General features: G+C 45.4%; 1 protein-coding gene across 1 annotated transcript; it reads right to left on the bottom strand.

Moving 5' to 3' along the window:
* Positions 1 to 1994: 1994 nt before the first annotated feature.
* LOC125079314 (calcitonin gene-related peptide 1) lies at positions 1995 to 6810 on the bottom strand. The gene is made up of 5 exons (XM_047692835.1): positions 6742 to 6810; positions 5608 to 5702; positions 5220 to 5360; positions 2886 to 3070; positions 1995 to 2404 (listed from the first exon to the last, which is right to left on the bottom strand). The coding sequence occupies exons 2-4, from the start codon at positions 5691 to 5693 to the stop codon at positions 2911 to 2913; spliced, it is 387 nt and encodes a 128-aa protein (XP_047548791.1). The 5' UTR covers positions 5694 to 5702; positions 6742 to 6810; the 3' UTR covers positions 1995 to 2404; positions 2886 to 2910.
* Between the last annotated feature and the right edge of the window lie 13011 nt (positions 6811 to 19821).

Raw genomic sequence — 19821 nt, 5'->3', positions numbered from 1 at the left:
GTAACAGAGTGATGGAGCTGGGACTCTGAGAGCTGTGTTTTCCTTCGTCAGGTGGATCTCAGAGTCTGCCAATTGGGAACACTTAAAGGAGATAAGAAGGCATGAAGAAAAAGAAACTTGCTCTTTCCCATTTTGATTTCTGTCTCTGTCAGCATCACCTTCAGAGTTTACTCTGGCAGGGAAGTCGTTTCCAGTTTTATTTTGTTTTCCCATACTCCTCGAACAGTTTTGTCACACCCTTTCAAAGATACTGCATCAGCCCATCTCCCCTCTTAGTGGTCTGAGCGTCCTTCTCCAAGGTTCTAGATTTTCAGCACCCCAACTCTTGTCTTTGTTCCCCAGTCCCTGAGGATGGCAGCCGCCTCCTTCACTTTCTATCTCTGTGCTAACTCTTGTTCTCTTTCGCTTTTTCAGAACTCTACTACCTGCTTCGTCAGTTTCTTAAATTATACTTTCTGTTGAAAATTACTGATGCGGTTTCTGCTTTACTGATGAGAAGCTGACAGGAAGCCAAAGTCTTTCCTGTGCCCTATAAGGTCCTACATGATCTGCCCTTCTCATTACTTCTTTGACCTTGCCTCCGACTTCTCTTTCTCCTCACTCACTGATTCTCAAGAAATAAAGCAGATAAAGGAGCATGTTAAACCTCACCACAGAAATGTAGTCATCAAACTTCAAAGTGTGGAAAGCCCTATTGGACAAATAATTAGTTTCTCCAACAAATAAATTGCAAGGGGGAAAGAAACAACAGAACAGCCAACCTCTAGATCAAAAGGGCCTTAAAACATATAAACCAGAAAAAACAAAAAACATATAAACCCGCAACAGAGTGAAGATATAAGTTGAGCCCTGATTTTATATATACACATTATCTTATGGATTTGAATTTGAATTTGAATCATGACTGGATATGATATATAGGAATTAAGAAATTACTGTTAATTTATATTAGTTGTTAAATGGGACTATGATTATGTTTAAAAAGTCCTTCCCATGTATGGGGAAGTATTTATGGTTACATTGATGTTATAATACATGTGGGGGGTGTAAGAGATGATGCATAGATGTAACAACATTGACCATAAAAGGATCATTTTTGAAGCCAAGTGTCTTAGTCCATTGGGACTGCTATAACAAAATGCCACAAACTGGGTGGCTTTTAAGCAACAAATATTTATTTCTCAGTTCTGTAGGCTGTAAAATCCAAAATCAGTACACCCACAGATTTCGTGTCTGGTGGGGGCCCCTTTCCTCCCTCAGAGCAGTCTTCTGACTGTGACTTTGCATGGCAAAAGGAGCAAGGGAATCCTTTCCATCATCATTTGAAAGGACACAAATCCCATTCACCAAGGGATGGCCCTTATGACCTAATCACCTTCCCAATGCCCCACCTCCCTAGACCATCACTTTGGGGGTGAGGTTTCAATATACGATTTTTGGGGGGGTAGGGACACAAACTTTTAACTTGTACCACCAAGTAATGGGGCAGAGGGAATGCATTTTATTATATAAAGTCTAGGTTGTTTGTATGTCTTGTTTTTTTTTTCCATTTGTCTTCAAAATCCACCATCTGAGGCCGTTAGGTCAAAGAATGGTGCATGGGTCTCTGGCACATGTCAGAAGCCACTGTTGAGAAGTATACAGCACAGTGGTTTCAACCGTAGACTCTGGAAACCACCACCTGAGTTTGCCACGATCTATGTGACTTTGGACTTCACTTCTCCAGGCCTCTGTTTCCTCAGATACAAAGTGGAAATAATAATGGGATCTCCTTCATGGAGTTGTCATAAAGATTAAATGAATTAATAGGTATAAAACACTATCTTAGAATATCATCTGGCCTATTCTGAGTTAGCACTCAAAAAACATCAATAACTACTATTATTATTATTATACTGGGGAACAAGTTGAAATGAACCACCAGGGTCTCAAAACACATGTATCCAAAATATGTTTTTAATCTTGATGAAGTTCACAAATGGTACAATATTGAGATTTCCTTAAACAAAGTATACAATCATGTTCTTAGACAACAAGGCAAAGCATCACTGTTCCCATGTGTCCCTAGAAGCCATGAAGGCAATGATTTATTGCCCCCGCTAAGGTTTGGCAGAGCCACCATGATCAACAGGATAGCTCTCAGAGAACCCATTTGCTACCAGATAGGCCAATAATAGATGCCATCACACTGCACACAGAATCAAATATAAAAAAAAAATACACAATACATATGGAATTAGCTTATTTTGCATTCAGTTTCATTCCTTTCAAGTGACAAAGGTGCTTTTTTTTTTTTTTTTCCAGTATCTATTGGGATGCAAACATGTATATCTTCCATGGGGCCTTCTCACCAAGTGTTGTCAACAGAAATTAATAGAAGTGGTGAGTTCAGCTTCATGGTTACCTGAGATGGGAAAAAATAAAAATAAAAAAAGAAGAGGAAGAAGGTGGAGGAAGTGGAGAAGGATAAGAAAGATAAATTGGAGAATAAGAAGGACAAGAAGGGAACAATCACAATTATTACTAAAAAGAAAACAAATTTACAGGAGTGCTTCTTTAAATAGCATTTACAAAGTATGGGTCTGAGGTATAAATAGGCTTTTAGCAAAAAAAAAAAAAAAAAGCAACTATCAATCAGCAAGCTTTTTTTTGTTTGTTTGTTTTTGTTTTTCATTTCTCCTCTTAGAAAGATGACACTGCATGTCTGCAGCCTATCCCAGTGCTCTGATTTCAGGCTGATGTACAAAAGAAACTCACTACTCAGAAGGAAGAATGTCATTGGAAGGAAGGGATCTGAACACCCTACCAGGTCCAGTGGGGTTCAAAATGTGGATCATAACCTCCAAATTCCTTCCCCTCCCATTCAACAATACAAAGGTGGTCACCTTCTTCCTGGAGTCCAGTAGCTGCTCAGGCATGAAGGTCCCTGCGGCGACGGCCAAAGGCTTCAGAGCCCACATCGGTGGGCACAAAATTGTTCTTGACCACAGCTCCAGATCTGCTCAGCAAGCCTGCCAGCCGATGGGTCACGCAGGTGGCAGTGTTGCAGGATCTCTTCTGGGTAGTGATGCTGATTTGCAGGATGGAGAAAGAAGACAAGTCCTGTCAGTGAGAGGCAAGAGGCAAGAGCTTGCCCCATGGGGCCTTCATAAAGAGAATTGCAGCTCCTTGACATACCACTTAAGAATAAGGGTTTCTCCTAAATGCAATTATCAAAGCTGTTAGGAGAAATGGCCTGGCAGCTTTGGCTAGGAGCCCTGCCCAAAGACCTTCATGAAAAACACCCCGTGCCGATGGTATGGAACTGTGCAATCACTATAGGGTATGCAGGAAGCTGATATTACACTGTACGTTAACTAACTGAACTTAAATAAAAACTTAAACAAAAAGAAAAAGAAAAAACCCAGTGCTAAGCTAGACTCCAGGACACACGTACTAAAACCTACAGTTATTGCCACTTACATAGAGTCCTTTTAGAACCAGGAGGAAGGGGTCACCAAAGGCCCAGCCCTACCCCCAAGACATGCAAGGAGTGACCAGCAGCCAGACAGCAGCCACAGACACCAACAAAACCACTTTCCGTGGGAAAATGAAAATCCCCTGAAGTCTTACCTGGAAGGGGCTCAGAGAGCACGGAAGCTGCATCCTCCCCCAGAAGTGTTTACCTGCTCCTCAGCACACCTGTTCTTGATGGTGGAGCCGGTTCATAGGGACCACTCACCAAGGCCTGTATCCGGCTACCCTGAGGCTAAAGCTGCTTTTGAACATAGGCTCTGGTCACTCTCAAGCCTCAGACAGGGACCAGAGTAATGACCACCACAGTGCAAATTCTTGTAGAAAATAGGTTTATTCATCAATGGTGAAGCATGAGGGATGAAGCAGAAATGGGAGGACTCTGCCTTGAAATCCTCTGGGATCTCACAGATCTTCCCTTGCTCTTACCTCTAACCTGGTCTAGGAGTCCTGCCCTCTTCCCTCCACCCTGAGATCCCCAGCATTCTCTGGCATAAGCAAAGCTGCCAATACCAGCTTGAAGAGCTACCGAAGTGAAACCTGCATGTGCTAAGTTCATCAATGGGAGCAGGAAGGGAAATCAGGAAGGAGTGGGAGGAGTTCAGTTGGCATCCTGGGGAGCCCCAAAGTGGGGTTAACTGCCCCTCTCCAAGCCGCTGGCTATGTCCCTTCTCTTCCCAGGTGTTTCAGCCCCGAAGCCGATGCCAGAGAATGTATGAAAGTTGTTGAGGTCCTTCGAGTATGTGCCCAGCACACAGGTACTCAGATTACTGCACCGCTTAGCTCGGAAGCTGTCCAGGCTGCAGGGAAAAGACATGCCAGACAATACCATGCCCAGGGTCTGCCCCAGAGGGCAGTCATGCAGAAGGTTGGGCCAGGGAGGGGGCAGTTGGAGCAGAGGCAGGAGGGGCAGGCGGCCGCGCAGCTCTCAATCCACCCGTAGGAGAACCTAGAGATTTCCTGAGCCAGGGCAGGGTGGGGAAGGGCTGTGGTGGGAAAGGGGTAGCCTTCTGTAGCATTCCTCATGCTGCAAACGGTCAGTCGTCATGCTCTGCACTGAGATTTGCAGGGTAGCTGCTTGTGCATCTCATGCCTCTGAGCCAGCAGGGCCAGGGTCAGCACGGGGCTGGTGTGTGCTCCAAGCTCAGGGGACGCAGGGAGGGGAAGCAGGGGCAGAGCGTGTGGCCCCCCGACAACGTGCGCATCTTTGCACAGCCTACACATCTAAAGACCCCAGACCTACCTCAGACAGTGCCCTACCCAACCCTACCCTCTGCAAAGGCCTTTGGCTTCACCTTGCCAACCTGCAATAAAGGCTCCTTGTCAGTGTGAAAGAACACACTGGTTCAATTTCTGAAACATCCTGAGATATACCAAGTCCATCCCCTGGCTTCACACTTACCAGTCCCAAGCCAACCAATGCTGGGATTTCTCCTCAGTAGGGCAAGACCAATGCCCCGTGTAAGGGGTTCTACGCTTCCCCATTCTATTTCCTAACTGCTTTCAGGAATGGGCCTTTTTAATGTGTCTAACCACAGTCTCTTCGGCTCCACGGGGACGGGTCTTCCGCGAGCCTGAGGATGGCTGCGCTGCATGGCCTGGTGAACAACCACAGGCTGCTGGACTCCTGCTGGCCAGAGGCTGCTGTTCCTACCTCTCTGGGATACGTCTTTCCGCATATGCCAGGGCGGAGTGGGGAGGCTTACCTGGAGCCCTCCATCTCCTCCGGCTCCTGCTCCAGTTCATTTGCCTTCCTCTGCACGTAGGCCTTCACTAGGGCAGCCAGCAGGAGGCGGCCTTCCTTCTCACTGAGCCCAGTGGGGTCTGGGAGGCTCTCCAAGGCAGACCTGGGGAGGGAAAGCAAACCCAACAGAGACTCTGAGCCCCTGCCTGCCTCCTCCCCAAGATAAGCAGCAAGGCTTCCCGGTCTCTGTGACTTTCCCTGAGGACGTGCCTTCTACTCCCCACCGCCTCTGCAGGGCTGAATTCAATGTCCACCAAGCGTCTTAACTCCGGGGGTGACTTCAGAAGCAAGGACTGCCTGATCCCAGGGGCAGTAGAAGGGGAAGGTTCAATGGCTTCAGGCTGCCTCACCTGAATGGTGCCGCCTGGAGGCTGCCTGCCTGGCATAGGACCAAGATGCTGAAAGCCAAGAAGGGGGAGGACTTCCAGAAGCTCATGATGCCTCTCTGTAAGGAGAGAAAGACATTACACACTGCGCCGGGACCCAGCAAGGCCTTGAGCCCACAGACATGGATTCCTGTGCTGCCTCAGTCACAACTGCCTTGTGGCTTCAGTCAAGTTACCCCACCTCCCCCAGCCTCCCTGCACTTGCCAGAAGCGCTGTTGGGAATTTCAAAAGATACCCGCAGTGAAGGGGGTGGTAGAGCAGAAACAGGTGTCCTGGGGCTGGTGGAAAATCAGGGAGAAACCACACACCAGTGCCTGCACATACATGCACACCCTTCTGCTTCTACAGTGACCAAGCAGGGCCCACCCTAACACACATTTGTTCTCCCACTGTGCCACTCTTCTCAGGGACTGAGAAATCCATGGCCACCTTCCCCTCCCCACTAATGCGTGGGAGAGGGAAGTAGGAAGGGTACCTTGGAAAGGAGCACTGACCTCTCAGTGAGTTTGGACTCGGGGAAATTTTTAACCTGCCAGTTACTGGTGCCTTTGGGCTCTGGCACCCCAGCCCCCCGTGCTGGAGTGCAGTTTAGCTGTTGCTGCTGGTCGCCAGCCTCCGGAGGTGAGCCCCTGCCCTGTTCGGCTGACTGCACAGCCCAGGTCCCCGCCAGCGTCTCAGGACGCTCGTGGGCTGGCGGCGCCTCATAGGAAGTCTCAAGGATCCGCCGTCCGGAGAATCAAACTTGATTTCTCAGGGCACAGATCAAGCAGGGTACTCCCAGACCAAACTCAGGCTGGATTCTGCACGCCAAGGTGCACCAACGCAGGGGCTGCAGACCCGCCTACCTGAGCTGGCGGAGCTTCCAGCGCCCAGGCGACGCCCAGGGAATGCTCGGAGTTTCACCTGCGCTAATTAGAAAACAACGCTCTGACTATCCCAGCCGCCCTCCTTCCCTTGAGCCGGACAGAGAACTAGGAGCACCTGCCTGCAGGTGGGCCTCAACGGCCTTGAGAGGCAAAAGGCAGATAGATGGAGCAAACCAGATGAACTAATCCAGAGGCAAGTTACTAGAGTAATCAAAGTGGGAAGTTCCTCACCTGGAGACTGGAGTTTCTGGAGAGCTCTAGCGGCTGGTCCGCCCCGATGGACACAACGCCTGCTGCGGGCGTCTTCCCCGCGGAGCTCTGGGCTCTTATTCCAGCGATAGTGGGAGGGGGGTCCCCACGAGTCTGCGTGGCCAATCCAAAGTGGCCAGGACCTACCCAGCTCCAATTGCGTCATTGCTCGCTCTCCCTGCACTGGTTCTCTAGGGAGGGGAACCATCCGCTCTGGCTGTCTTTTGCAATGAGGTCATTGCTTGGAGAGCGGGAGGGCGTGGAGGGGTGGAGCGCTTTCGACGTCCAGAAAGTGGGAGCCCAGCGGGGAGTTTGGCGTTACCTACGGTGAGGTGCCAGAGCTTCTCTCACTTTCTTGGTGCCTGAACTCCGATCTCGAAGCCCCTCCTACTATACCAGTATGGGACCCTCCCCCCCGCACCATCGGACTGGCCGCCTAGACCCCCAGGAAGTTAAACAGCAGGCTGGGGTTCTATAAAGGCATCTCAGCTGAAATAGCCCCCTGTGAAGAAGTTGGTAGGGGGAAGGGGGAGGAACTTGGAAGATTGATCTCCTTGGACACCTTGGGTACTCCTGAGATATCCTCTGCTCTCCCCCACCCCCCCCACTCCACCTGCGCCTTGGCACCCTGCGCCACGCAAATTTGTTCTGCTTCTAGTCTGGCGAGAAAGCCACCCTGGCCTCACTCCTCTGGGACGGGTGGGAGTGGGAGGGAGGACAGGGGAAGGGGCTAAGCTGGCATTTCCCTCCTACTCCCGAGACCTGGACTGCCGGCTCAGCATCCTCCACTCTAACCCAGGACCCTCCACTTCATCGCTGGGCTGGTTTACACAGCTGTCCTGTGCTTCAAGATATTGTTTGCCAAGCTGCTGCGCTGGGACAACCTGTGTCCGGGTTTCTACCTGCGTCGCGCCGCACCCCGACCCCACTTCTCTGAAGCTCTTGATTGCGGAGCGGGCGGGGCTCCTGCGCGGTCCCACAAAGGACAGCCGGTGCCGCAAGCCCAAAGGGCAGCCTTCGGACTTTCACACTCTTGCTTCTTTCAGCTACAGGCGGGCTGGTGAGTGCACTCACGCTGCGCGCGGGGCGCACGTCTGGCGCTGACACACCTGGAGCCCAGCCACCGCTCGGCTTTTCGCATTCACACGCGGACACTCCGGTAAAGAGCCGGTACTTGCTGCAACTTATCGCGCCTCCACCCGCTGTTAGCAAATGAGCGCGCGCCCAGCAAGCCAAACCAACGTCTCCCAAATCCAAAAGCGACCCTGCGAGTTTCTGCTTTGGGTAACAGACACGTTTTACACACACAGGGGTGCACATTGTTCCCTAAGCACGCGCGCACGCACCCAGTCTCAGCTTTATTTCTTTTTTTTTTCTTCTTTTTTTTAGATTTTATTTATTTGTCAGAGAGAGAGGAGAGCGAGCGAGCACAGGCAGACAGAATGGCAGGCAGAGGCAGAGGGAGAAGCAGGCTCTCCACCAAGCAAGGAGCCCGATGTGGGACTCGATCCCAGGACGCTGGGATCATGACCTGAGCCGAAGGCAGCTGCTTAACCAACTGAGCCACCCAGGCGTCCCTCAGCTTTATTTCTTAAGAGAGCTGGGTTCTTGGAGCCCTCGCTGCGGGCTCTCGCCACACCTGGACGCGGAGAGAAGATCCCCAGCTCTTGGCGAAGGGCCATAGAGTGGGCTGGCGGATAGAAGCAGTGGGAAGAAGTGAAGATTACCCCCCCCACACACACACACACCTCGGGGCCTCAGGCTGGTCCTTTTAAGGGGTGAGGGCTGTGCCCCCAAATGCGTCCTCTGGCCCATCCTGACCTCAGAAGCCTCTCGAATAGCCTCGCCCAGTGGTGAAGGGCAGAGGGTGAAGCCAGAGGCTCACGGGATCCCACCTGCTGGTGCTTACTGCTTCTGCAGATCAGAAGGGCGCTCAGGGGCTGCCTGTCTGGACCCTCTGGATCTTATTTGCCATGCACCTGGGCAACTAAACTCCAGGTAACAAGCCCAAAGAATCCTGATCCTGGAATCCGGTGGCTCTTGCCGGGTCTGCTTGCTCCCCCAACAGGCAGAGTGCACAGTGGCTGCATGACCCAGGTTGCCTGTAGCCCGGGCACGCGGCGCCTAGAGTAGCTCAGAGCAGTAGCGGACGGCTAGCAGGGGCCGGCCCCTTCCTCCTAAAGCCCTGCAGAAACAGGAGACTTCTGTGTCCCTCTCTCCCTGTTTCTGGCAGGAATGGAAAGGCACAGCTGGGAGGCACCACTAACGTCTCTGCCCTCTACACCGCCTGTTCCAGGACCACTGCTTCGGTCTCTGAGGTCTGGCAGAGCCTGTAACGGGCTCCAGGAATTCGGGGTTGCACCTATCTCCCCCGAGCTCTAGGGAACTTGCGGAAATAGCTGGGCCGACTTAGGGGACGAGGGGGAGGGGGAAAGAGTAGGAAAGCAGCTCCAGAAGACCTCAAACCCTAAAGCCCCAAGCTGCCTAGCCCGACGAAGCTAGTGGCGCCCCGAGCCTGGGAAGCAGATGGGGCGTGTGGGTGGATTCAGGTTGGGGTTTGGCCTCCCAGGAGGCCCACAAATATGAATTTGGGGGAAATTTTTCCAAGTTTCCTTGGGATTGAGGACTGGAGAGAGCTAGGGACCAAGAGGAGTCCCCAGCTGTGCCCTCTGCCCCCGCGGCGCGCGCTGGGTTGCCCACAGTCCAGCAAACAGCTGCTACCCCGATAAAGTCCGCGGATGTTTCTTTAAAGGCCTCTGACAAGTAAGGTGTGCACCCCACCCGCAGGCAAACTTAACACCAAAATACCTGGGTCCGAGCTTTGAATATCTTCTTGCGTACTCCAAGGGGACCGGCTATTTTACCTGTAAGCATCCGGAATTCTTTGACATGGTCTTCTTCCTCCTGTCTTTGCACAGTGTCTGTCGCACAGTAGGTGTACAGCCAATATTCGGTGAAGGGGGAGTCAGCAAGAGGATGAGTAGAGTTCCATGGGTTCATAACAGTCAGAGTCAGCAGTCAAGTTCGCAGCCAAGTTGGACTAAATAGACCCAATTTAGATCCATTAGATGGCAAAACAGAACCTTGATCCAAAGACACACCTCTTTACAGAACAGAAGGAATCAGTGTTCTGGTGAAAACTTTCTGGAATCTAATGTGAGAGGAAGTACTGAGGACTTCTCTTCCCAAGTACACCAGCTCAAAAGCAGTTTTCCTCACTGCATCCTTGTATTATATTAGTGAGTGGATGGAAGGAAAAGTCAATACAATAACTTGGGTTCTATATCGAGAAAATTAAATTTTGATTTCCCTGGAACTGTTTGGAGCTCCAAGGCATCCCCAATCAAACCAACTAGCATAAAGATTTACAAAGGATAGTTTCTCAGGAATGCCTTGTGCTTTTAAATCATCTCAAGTATTTTGATGCTCTGCTTAACTATCTTATGTAATTACTTTTAAATTTTGAAGCTGCTAGTCTTTTTTTGCTAGTCGTTTTAAAAATAATTATTTTTCAGTGTTCCAAGATTCATTGTTTATGCACCACACCCAGTGCTCCAGGCAATATGTGACCTCCACAATACCCACCAACAGGCTCTCCCAACCCCCAGTTGAAACTGCTTGTCTTAACCAATTTTAGAGAGAAAGAGATGCTATATACTAAACTTTTTGAAGTTTATTTTTACTTACTCTCTGCTTTCTTTACAAATTTCCTAGGAGAAATATTCCTTAGGAGTAAGTTTCATTCATGCAACAGATATTTATTTGAGGACCTACTATGTGCCAGACATCATTCTAGGCACTAGCAATTCATGATGAACAAAACCCCTGCCCTCTTGATGCTTGTATTAAAATGATGTATTCTTGGGTGGCTCAGTTGGTTAATCAACTGCCTTCAGCCCAGGTCATGATCCTGGAGTCCTGGATCAAGTCCCACATCAGGATCCCTACTCAGTGGGGACTCTGCTTCTCCTTCTGCCCCTTCCCCTCTCATGCTCTCTCTAACATGCTCTCTCTCTCTCATTCTCTCTCTTTCAAATAAATAAATAAAGTTTAAAATGATGTATTCAACAGGAATCTTTGTATATTACCCTCTACCCAAATAAAATACATCCCTACCCTACTCACATCCTTTCAGTGTGGTAATGTCATATATTTATTTGTCAGAAGGATATTAGGGGTTTACGTAATTAAACAATGTAAATATTATTTATTCTCAGCTGATCAACATAGTATACTTTGATTACAATTCCTTGTTTACTTGTTTTACTTCTAGTAATTCCCTCACTTTTCATTTGTCTAATTTTCTTTCTGCCCATCCCTGTTTATTCCTTTTCCTTGATCTTATTTGTTTCTCATTCTTGGTTTCCTCTCACTTTTGTGGATCACATTCACTATTATTTGATGGATAGATTTTCTGGAAATGGAATTCTAGGCTGGAAATTACTCTCACTCAGATTTTTCCTCCTCCTTCTTCTCTTTCTCCTCCTCCTCCTCCTCCTCCTCCTCCTCCTCCTCCTCCTCCTCCTTCTTCTTCTTCTTCTTCTTCTTCTTCTTCTTCTTCTTCTTCTTTGTATCTCTCTCTCAGAGTCTTCTCACTAGTGCTCTAAAATATCATGATGATGTACTTTGGCATAGGGTGTTTTTATTTATTGTTATGAGTACTACGAGAACACTTGTAATCTGAAATTGCATGCCCTTCACTTCAGGGAAATTTTCTTGCTTTATTTCTTTGATAATTTCCTCCCTCCCTTACCACCTTGGGTTTAACATTCTGAGTTTTGGGGTTCTTTTCAAATTTACCTTGTTTTTAAGTTCTCTTGATTGTATTTTTAATTTCCAGGAGGTTTTTTGTTTTTATTTTGTGAGTGTTACTTTTTTTGTTTTGTTCTTCTCACATTAGAGGCTATCCTCACACCTCTAGTTCTCCTTGACTGCTCATTTATATTTAAGAGGAAGGTAATAAACTGCTAATCAGAATAAAGGACTTGTCAGAGTTGTCCATCAGTAGGCCTGAATATAATGATTAGATGGGAAGCAACCTCTCCATTTTACTGGAGGGGATCCTAAACTATGAGTAGGTATAAGAATTTTTCCTTGTCTTTTCATTCACCCTAAGAGTCCTCCAATCTCCTGCATGGGTCAGTGGGATGGGGTACAAGGTAGAGTATAATCCAATGAGTGGGGAAGGAGGCTAACAGTTTGCCATTCATTATAGTAATCCTCCAGGCTTTTCTAGGACCAAGGAGGGATAAACATCTAACTGCATGGGATGTAGAAAGAAGTCTTGTGTCTATGTATTCCTCTTAAAGTCTTGCAATTTCTCCACTTTTCAGTCCATCCTGTATCTCCAACAACAGAGGCAACCAACTGCTCAAAGCCCCAAGTTTGTTCTGGATCCTTGCTTCATTCTTTTTTTTTTTTTTTTAATTTTATTTCATTTTTTCAGTGTTCCAAGATTCATTGTTTATGTACCACACCCAGTGCTCCATGCAATATGTGCCCTCCTTAATACCCACCAGCAGGCTCTTCCAACTCCCCACTCCCCTCCCCTCCCAACCCCTCAGTTTGTTTCTCAGAGTCCACAGTCTCTCATGGTTCCTCTCCCACTCCTATTTCCCCCAGCTTACTTCTCTCCTTCAACCAGTGTCCTCCATGTTATTCCTTATGCTCCACAAGTAAGTGAAACTATATGATTATTGACTCTCTCTGCTTGACTTATTTCACTCAGCATAATTTCCTCCAGTCCCATCCATGTTGATACAAAAGTTGGGTATTCATGCTTTCTGATGGAGGCATAATACTCCATTGTATATATGAACCATATCTTCTTTATCCATTTGTCTATTGAAGGGCAACTTTGCTCTTTCCACAGTTTGGCAATTGTGGCCATTGCTGCTATGAACATTGGGGTACAGATGGCCCTTCTTTTCACTACATCTGTATCTTTGGGGTAAATACCCAGTAGTGCGATTTCAGGGTCATAGGGTAGCTCTATTTTTAATTTCTTAAGGGATCTCCACACTGTTTTCCAAAGTGGCTGCACCAACTTGCAGTCCTACCACCAGTGTAAGAGGGTTCCCCTTTCTCCACATCCTCTCCAACACATGTTGTTTCCTGTCTTGCTAATTTTGGCCATTCTAACTGGTGTAAGGTGGTATCTCAATGTGGTTTTGATTTGAATCTCCCTGATGGCTAATGATGATGAACATTTTTTCATGTGTCTCTTAGCCATTTGTATGTCTTCTTTGGAGAGGTGTCTGTTCATGTATTCTGCCGATTTTTTTATGTGATTAATCTGTTTTCTGAGTGTTGAGTTTGAGGAGCTCTTTATAGCTCTTGGATATCAGCCCTTTGTCTGTAGTGTCATTTGCGAATATCTTCTCCCATTCCGTGGGTTGCCTCTTTGTTTTGTTGACTGTTTCCTTCGCTGTGCAGAAGCTTTTGATCTTGATGAAGCCCCAAAAGTTCATTTTCACCTTTGTTTCCTTTGCCTTTGGAGACATGTCTTGAAAGAAGTTGCTGTGGCCGGTTTTGAAGAGGTTACTGCCTATGTTCTCCTCTAGGATTTTGATAGATTCCTTCCTCACGTTGAGGTCTTTTATCCATTTTGAGTTTATCTTTGTGTATGGTGTAAGAGAATGGTCAAGTTTCATTCTCCTATACATAGCTGTCCAATTTTCCCAGCACCATTTATTGAAGAGACAGTCTTTTTTCTGATGTATATTTTTTTCTTCTTTGTAGAAGATTATTTGACCATGGAGTTGCAGGTCCATATCTGGGCTCTCTACTCTGTTCCACTGGTCTATGTGTCTGTTTTTGTGCCAGTACCATGCTGTCCTGGTGATCACAGTTTTGTAGTCAAGTTTAAAATCTGGCAATGTGATGCCCCCTGTTTTGTTTTTCTTTTTCAACATTTCCTTAGCAATTTGGGGTCCCTTCTAGTTCCATACACATTTTAGGATTGTTTGTTCCAGCTCTTTGAAAAATGCCAGGACTTTTGATCGGAATGGCATTGAAAGTATAGATTGCTCTAGGCAGTATAGACATTTTAACAATGTTTAACAATGTTTAAAATTAAAATGTTTAATTTTAAATGTTTAATAGTATAAACATTTTAACAATGTTTTAAACTTTAATAATGTTTATTCTTCTGATCCATGAGCATGGAATCCTTTTCCATCTTTTTGTATTGTCTTCAATTTCTTTCCTGAGTGTTCTGTGGTTCTTCGAGTACAGATCCTTTACCTCTTTGGTTAGGTTTATTCCCTGGTATCTTATTAAAAAAAAAAAGATTTTATTTACCCATTTGACAGAAGAGATCACAAGTAGGCAGAGAGGCTGGGGGCGGGGGGGGGGGAATCAGGCTCCCCGCGGAGCAGAGAGCCGGATGTGGGGGCTCAATCACAGGACCCTGAGATCATGACTTGAGCCGAAGGTAGAGGCTTAACCCACTGAGCCACTCAGGCACCCCTATCTTATGGTTCTTGGTTCTGTAGTTAATGGAATCAATTCTCTAATTTCCCTTTCTATATTTTCATTGTTAGTGTATAAAAAAGCCACTGATTTCTGTACATTGATTTTGTATCCTGCCACATTACTGAATTGCTGTAAGAGTTCTAGTAGTTTGGGGGTGGAGTCTTTTGGGTTTTCCATATAAAGTATCATGTCATCTGCTTCTTGTTGGATTTCCCTGCCCTACCAGAGTTTATACTAGAAATTTATGTCTTTGCAATTCTTTCTCTTCTACTCGACCAGTTAAGAACACTGGCTAAAAGAGGGAGATACAGACAGTCTTTGCAGAGCTCTCAAATTAGACCCAGTTCACTGGGCACTTGACCTCAGCTGATTCCCACTCCCCATCACAGGCCACCTGCCTGGAGACTTTTTCCCAAACCCAAGAGAAATAGAGATGCCAATATTTAACCCAAAGAAGTCCCTTCTAGAGAATATTTTTAGAATTGTCTCTCCCTGCCAGAGAATGAGCAAAGCATGGTGGCCCGGACCCAAGCTAGTCACTGTTAGAGATGGACAGACTTGGTGAATGACGTCAAGGAATTACTCAGGTTGGGTTTCTCTGAGATTATTAAAATTCTCTCTTGGCTCAGACCCACAGGACCAAAATTGACTCTCTCTTTGCTGTCTGAGAGCATTGCCCCGCACTACAAAGGAAGTAGAAATACAGGTCCTTAAAACTTTCTCATAAAGCTAATTAGAGCAAAATCTCCTGATTTCAACACTGTCAGAAAAAATGGGAGTTTCGGTAAATTTCCAGGTAACTGAAACATACTTTATATGGAAAAATGTACCTTTTAAAAAGCCGTTTTGGATGGAAACCATTTTTAATGCATACATTCTCCTCTTAACCTTCTCTGGATGACTCACAACCATCATCAGCTATATCCTCAGTGAGGGCCTGAGTTAGCTGGGATGTTTACCTCCAGGACTGTTGACCTCAAATGCTGTGGTTTTCAACTCTTGGCCAATCATTTTTAGTCATCTTATATTCATCTTAGCATAGTAGTTATTCATATTTAGTTGCCTATAAGATCCTCTCAATCAAGATCGCAGGATAATATTTTTTATTTCTGATGATTTCTTCTGGTCTCCAATAATGTATCTTCCCCTAGCCCCAGGCCCCGTCTACCTGAATTTTCACCTGCTGAATTCAATGCCATCAAAAAAAGCCAAAAGAAGCATGCTCAGTAGAACTGGCTGGAGCAAATCAAAAGGAGGATTAAGGGAAAGATGTGAGTATATCTCTTATGAGCAATGCTAAAGAGTTCTAATGTACTTTCCTATCTTTTCTGGTCCTCACCTATGTCCTATATAGAGAATGTTTCCGGGGAAGTGAGTGTTTCTATGGTGTTAAAGAAATATGAAATAGGCCATAGATATAAAATGGGGTCTTGCATGACAGTGCTATCTAATAGAACTTTCCATAATAATGGAAATGTTCCATATCTGTGCCATCTGACACAATAGCCACTAGCCACACACGGCTCTTGAGCACTTGAAATATGGCTAGTGTTCACTAAAAGACTAAATTTTTAAATTTAATTTAGTTTTAATTAATTTAAATGTAAATAGCCAGGGCACCTGGGTGGCTCCGTTGGTTAGGTGTCCAACGCTTGGTTTCAGCTCAGGTCATGATCTGGCAGTTGTGGGATTGAGTCCCACATCAGGCTGTGCTCAGTGCAGAGCCTGCTCCAGATTCTCTCTCCCTCTCATTCACACACATTCTCTCTCAAATAAATAAATAAAACCTTTAAAAAATAAAAATAAATGTAAATAGCCATATTTAGCTAGAGGCTACTGTATTAGACAACCACAGTCTATGGAATAGAGCAAGTAGTTAAATGAGCAGATTCTGGAGCCAGAAAGCCTATCATTCAAATTCCGACTCTCAAACTTATTAGCTGTTTGACCACAGACAAACCTCTTGAAGTTCCTGTGACCTTCCTTTGTAAAAGGGTGATACTAATATTGCTCATTTCATAGCATTGCTGTGAGGATTACACAGGTAATAAACATGGAGTACGTAGAATAGTGCATCACAAACTAGTAAGTTCTATATAAATGTTAACCACTGTCTTATATTGGGTTTTTCCAGAAGCATAACCCAAAATAAGAACTGGAGTACAAAATATTTACTTGGGAGTTCTATCAGTAAGGGAACAGGAAAGTGAGACAAGGAAGGAAAGATAACCATTACAGAGCATAGTAATAGGTAGGTTACAGCTGCAGGCACTGGGGCTTTATCCTGCTTGGGATCTTCTGGAATACTGTAGAGAGAAAACCTAGAATTGTCCCATCCAACAAACGATAAGCTATCTATCTACCAACTCCAGTCCATCACTGCTTTGGGGGTCCTCCCAGAGCACAAACTCCCCAGTACCTCTAGCCAGTCCCACATGGCCAAGCTTCTGGCCCAGGCAGAGGGTCCTGGGGGCTTACACTAGAAAGCTGTGGGTGCAAATGGAACTGGGAACACTGGTGGGGCATGAAGACAGTCCACTATAGTCATATTAATATTATAGTCTGCCACTCCTTAATGACCCTCCCTCAAAACAGGCAGGAATAAGTTTCTCATCCATAATATGCTGTGAAAGATTAGCAAACAGGTTGTTCTATGCTGGTGTTATTTCCACCCATCTGACTCTTAAGGTCTTTTCTCAGAGTATCTAGAAAGCCCTTTGGCACCCGCTGAGTCCTAGATACTGTTAACGTCAGTGCTCCTTTCATCAGTAGACGAACACACAGAAAGATCAGTACTCTATTCTCTTGAAGCAATAAATCAAACCCATGCAGAAGGCTGCCATTCAAAGGAAAATATAAAGGACGTGTTGTCAGAGATTTATTAATGCTGGATAAAGGCCAGCAGCAGGAGTCAGGAGAGCGGGTATGGGGGGTTCTCAATCACAATTTATTAGTTTTCATGAATCGATTTTCTATTTCTTGTTGAACAGACCATATTTTCTCAAACCTCACATCCTACAAATTTCCTTGGCCAGGAAATTACTGGAGAATTCCTTCTGCTTATTGTTGAAAATAATTATATCAGGATTTTTTTTCATATATAGGTGTTTTCAGCTCTCAACCTTGGTGAGTTAAAATTAAATTTTCATACTCACTCCTGAAAGGATGGAGGGCTATGGAACATGGTAGAATAACTCTTACCAATAATGCTAATTGTTAACATTTGACATTGTATTCAGCAGAGTGCTTAGTGTCATATAACAGAGTCCTCTAAACTAATTTAAACAGGACAGTATTTGTTACAGGGTACTGAGTAGCTTACAGACTTTTTTTTTTTTTTTTTTTTTAAGGCTAGAGAATCAGGTCTGGATGCCACACAGCCAGGAGAAACCAACCACACCATGGAAATGTGCTAGTAGGAAGTTATTACTGTTCACCTATAGCAGCTTTGCCTCCAGGAAACTACTCCATGAGTGCCGTCCGCAGAATATCCAGGACCCTCTCATACAGCCAGTATCCTAAGATGTTCACTCTTGCTTGCTTTCCAAGTGTTCGTGAATGTCTGGCTGTTCATGAAAAATTGCCAGAACCTAAATTTTGTGTAGAACTCTAGCTGCAAGAGGACCTGAGAGGAAATGTTTTTAATTTTCTAACCTCTAAAGGAAGGCTTGCAAGAAGGGGTTTGGATGGTTACTGAGTAAGCTACACTCAGCTTCACTTGAATACCTAATAATCTTCTCTAAAAAGGAATTTTACAGGTTTTTTTCTATCCAAATCTATTTCTCCCCCACTTTTACCTTTCATAGTAAATGGAAACACCAATAGCTTAGTGTGTTCAGCTCAAAATTTAGGTATTATCCTTAATTCTTCTTTTCCCTTTATCTATATCCAGTCTATCAGTAAGTCTTATTAATTCTACTCTCCCCACCCCAAACACACCCCAAATCCATCCATTTCCATCTCCACTAGTATCTCAGTCTGTTTGAGCTACTGTGACAAAATAACACAAGGTGGCTTATAAACCATAGAGATTTGTCACAGTTCTGGAAGCTGGAAGTCCAGGATGTAGGTGCTAACATGATCAGAGAAGAGCTCTCTTGTAGGTTACAGACTTCTCACTGTATCCTCACATGGCAGAAGATGACAAGGGAGCTCTCTGAGATCTTTTTTCCATGAACATTAATCTTATTCATGAGGGTTCATGACCTAACCACCTCCCAAAGACCCCATCTCATAACACCATCACATTGAGTATTGGGATTTCAACGTATGGAATTTGGGAGGACACAGAAATTCAGACCACTGCAACCAGGGACCCTGGTGCAAGCCACCATCATCTCTTACCTGTAGAATCCCAGTACTCTTTGAACTAGTCTCCTGGATGTGACTGTTGCATCTGTACTCCCTTCTCCACATAACTCTTACAGTGATCTTTTAAAAGCATGGATTATACTGAGTCACTCCTTTACTTACAACTCTCCAGAATAATTAGAATAAAAAATTAAATACTCTTATATAGCTTTTAAGACAGATGTAACCTCCCTCTTATCTGTCTCTACAGTATCCTCTGATGGCAATCTCCCTTCACCCATATACCCACACTGGGTTTTTGAAAAGTCCTAGAGCTATCAAACTGAGACCTTTCTTACCCCAGAGCCTTTGATTTTCTGGTTCCTGTGCCTAGAAAAGCCTTTCTAATCTGTCAGTCTTCCCCTTCTATGACAATACCCCCACCTAACACACACATACACCCACCACTCTTTTGATGGCTGGCTCCTTATCACTCCTTAGTTTTCAACTTAAAAATCAAATGTCATCCACTAAAAGACTTACCCTGACCACCCCCCAATCTAAAGAAGTCACTTCAATCTCTTTGTGATATTAATCTATTTTTTAAAGATTATTTATTTATTTATTTATTTGACAGAGACCACAAGTAGGCAGAGAAGCAGGCAGTGAGAGAGGGAAAAGGAGGCTCCCCACTAAGCAGAAAGCCCGATGTGGGGCTCGATCCCAGGACCCTGGAATCATGACCTGAGCCAAAGGCAGAAGCTTTAACCCACTGAGCCACCCAGGTGCCCCAATTTTTGCCTTCTTTACAGAACTTACCCTTCTTTGAAATTATCTCTGAAATCTACTTATTTGTGTATTATTTGTCTTCTTTCACTAGAATGTTAGTTCCTTGAGAACAGTCTTTTTAAATATCTTAAATATCAGGTATCTCCAGTACCTAACATTGCCCAGCACAAAGCTGGCTTAATAAACACCTGAAGAGGGGCACCTGGGTGACTCTCTCTGTGAAATAAATAGATAAAATCTTAAAAAAACAAAAAGCAAAACACCTGAAGAATCATGGAAGTGTATGAATGCTGACTCTGTAAAACATAGCAGTGTGCCAAGGACTCACTTTGATCATTTTACATAATCCTTATGTAATAGTCTATGTTCTCCAGAGAAACAGAATCAATAGGGAATATATATGTATTTACTGTAAGGAATTGGCTCCCATGATTATGGAATCTGAGTAGGTTAAGATCTGTAGTCAGCAAGCTGGAGACTCAGGAGAGTAGATAGCATAGTTCCAGT

Source organism: Lutra lutra, chromosome 10 (genome assembly GCF_902655055.1).
Source record: "Lutra lutra chromosome 10, mLutLut1.2, whole genome shotgun sequence".
NCBI lineage: Eukaryota > Metazoa > Chordata > Mammalia > Carnivora > Mustelidae > Lutra > Lutra lutra.
Note: the sequence above shows the minus strand (reverse complement) of the source record. Positions and strands in the feature narration are given on the sequence as shown.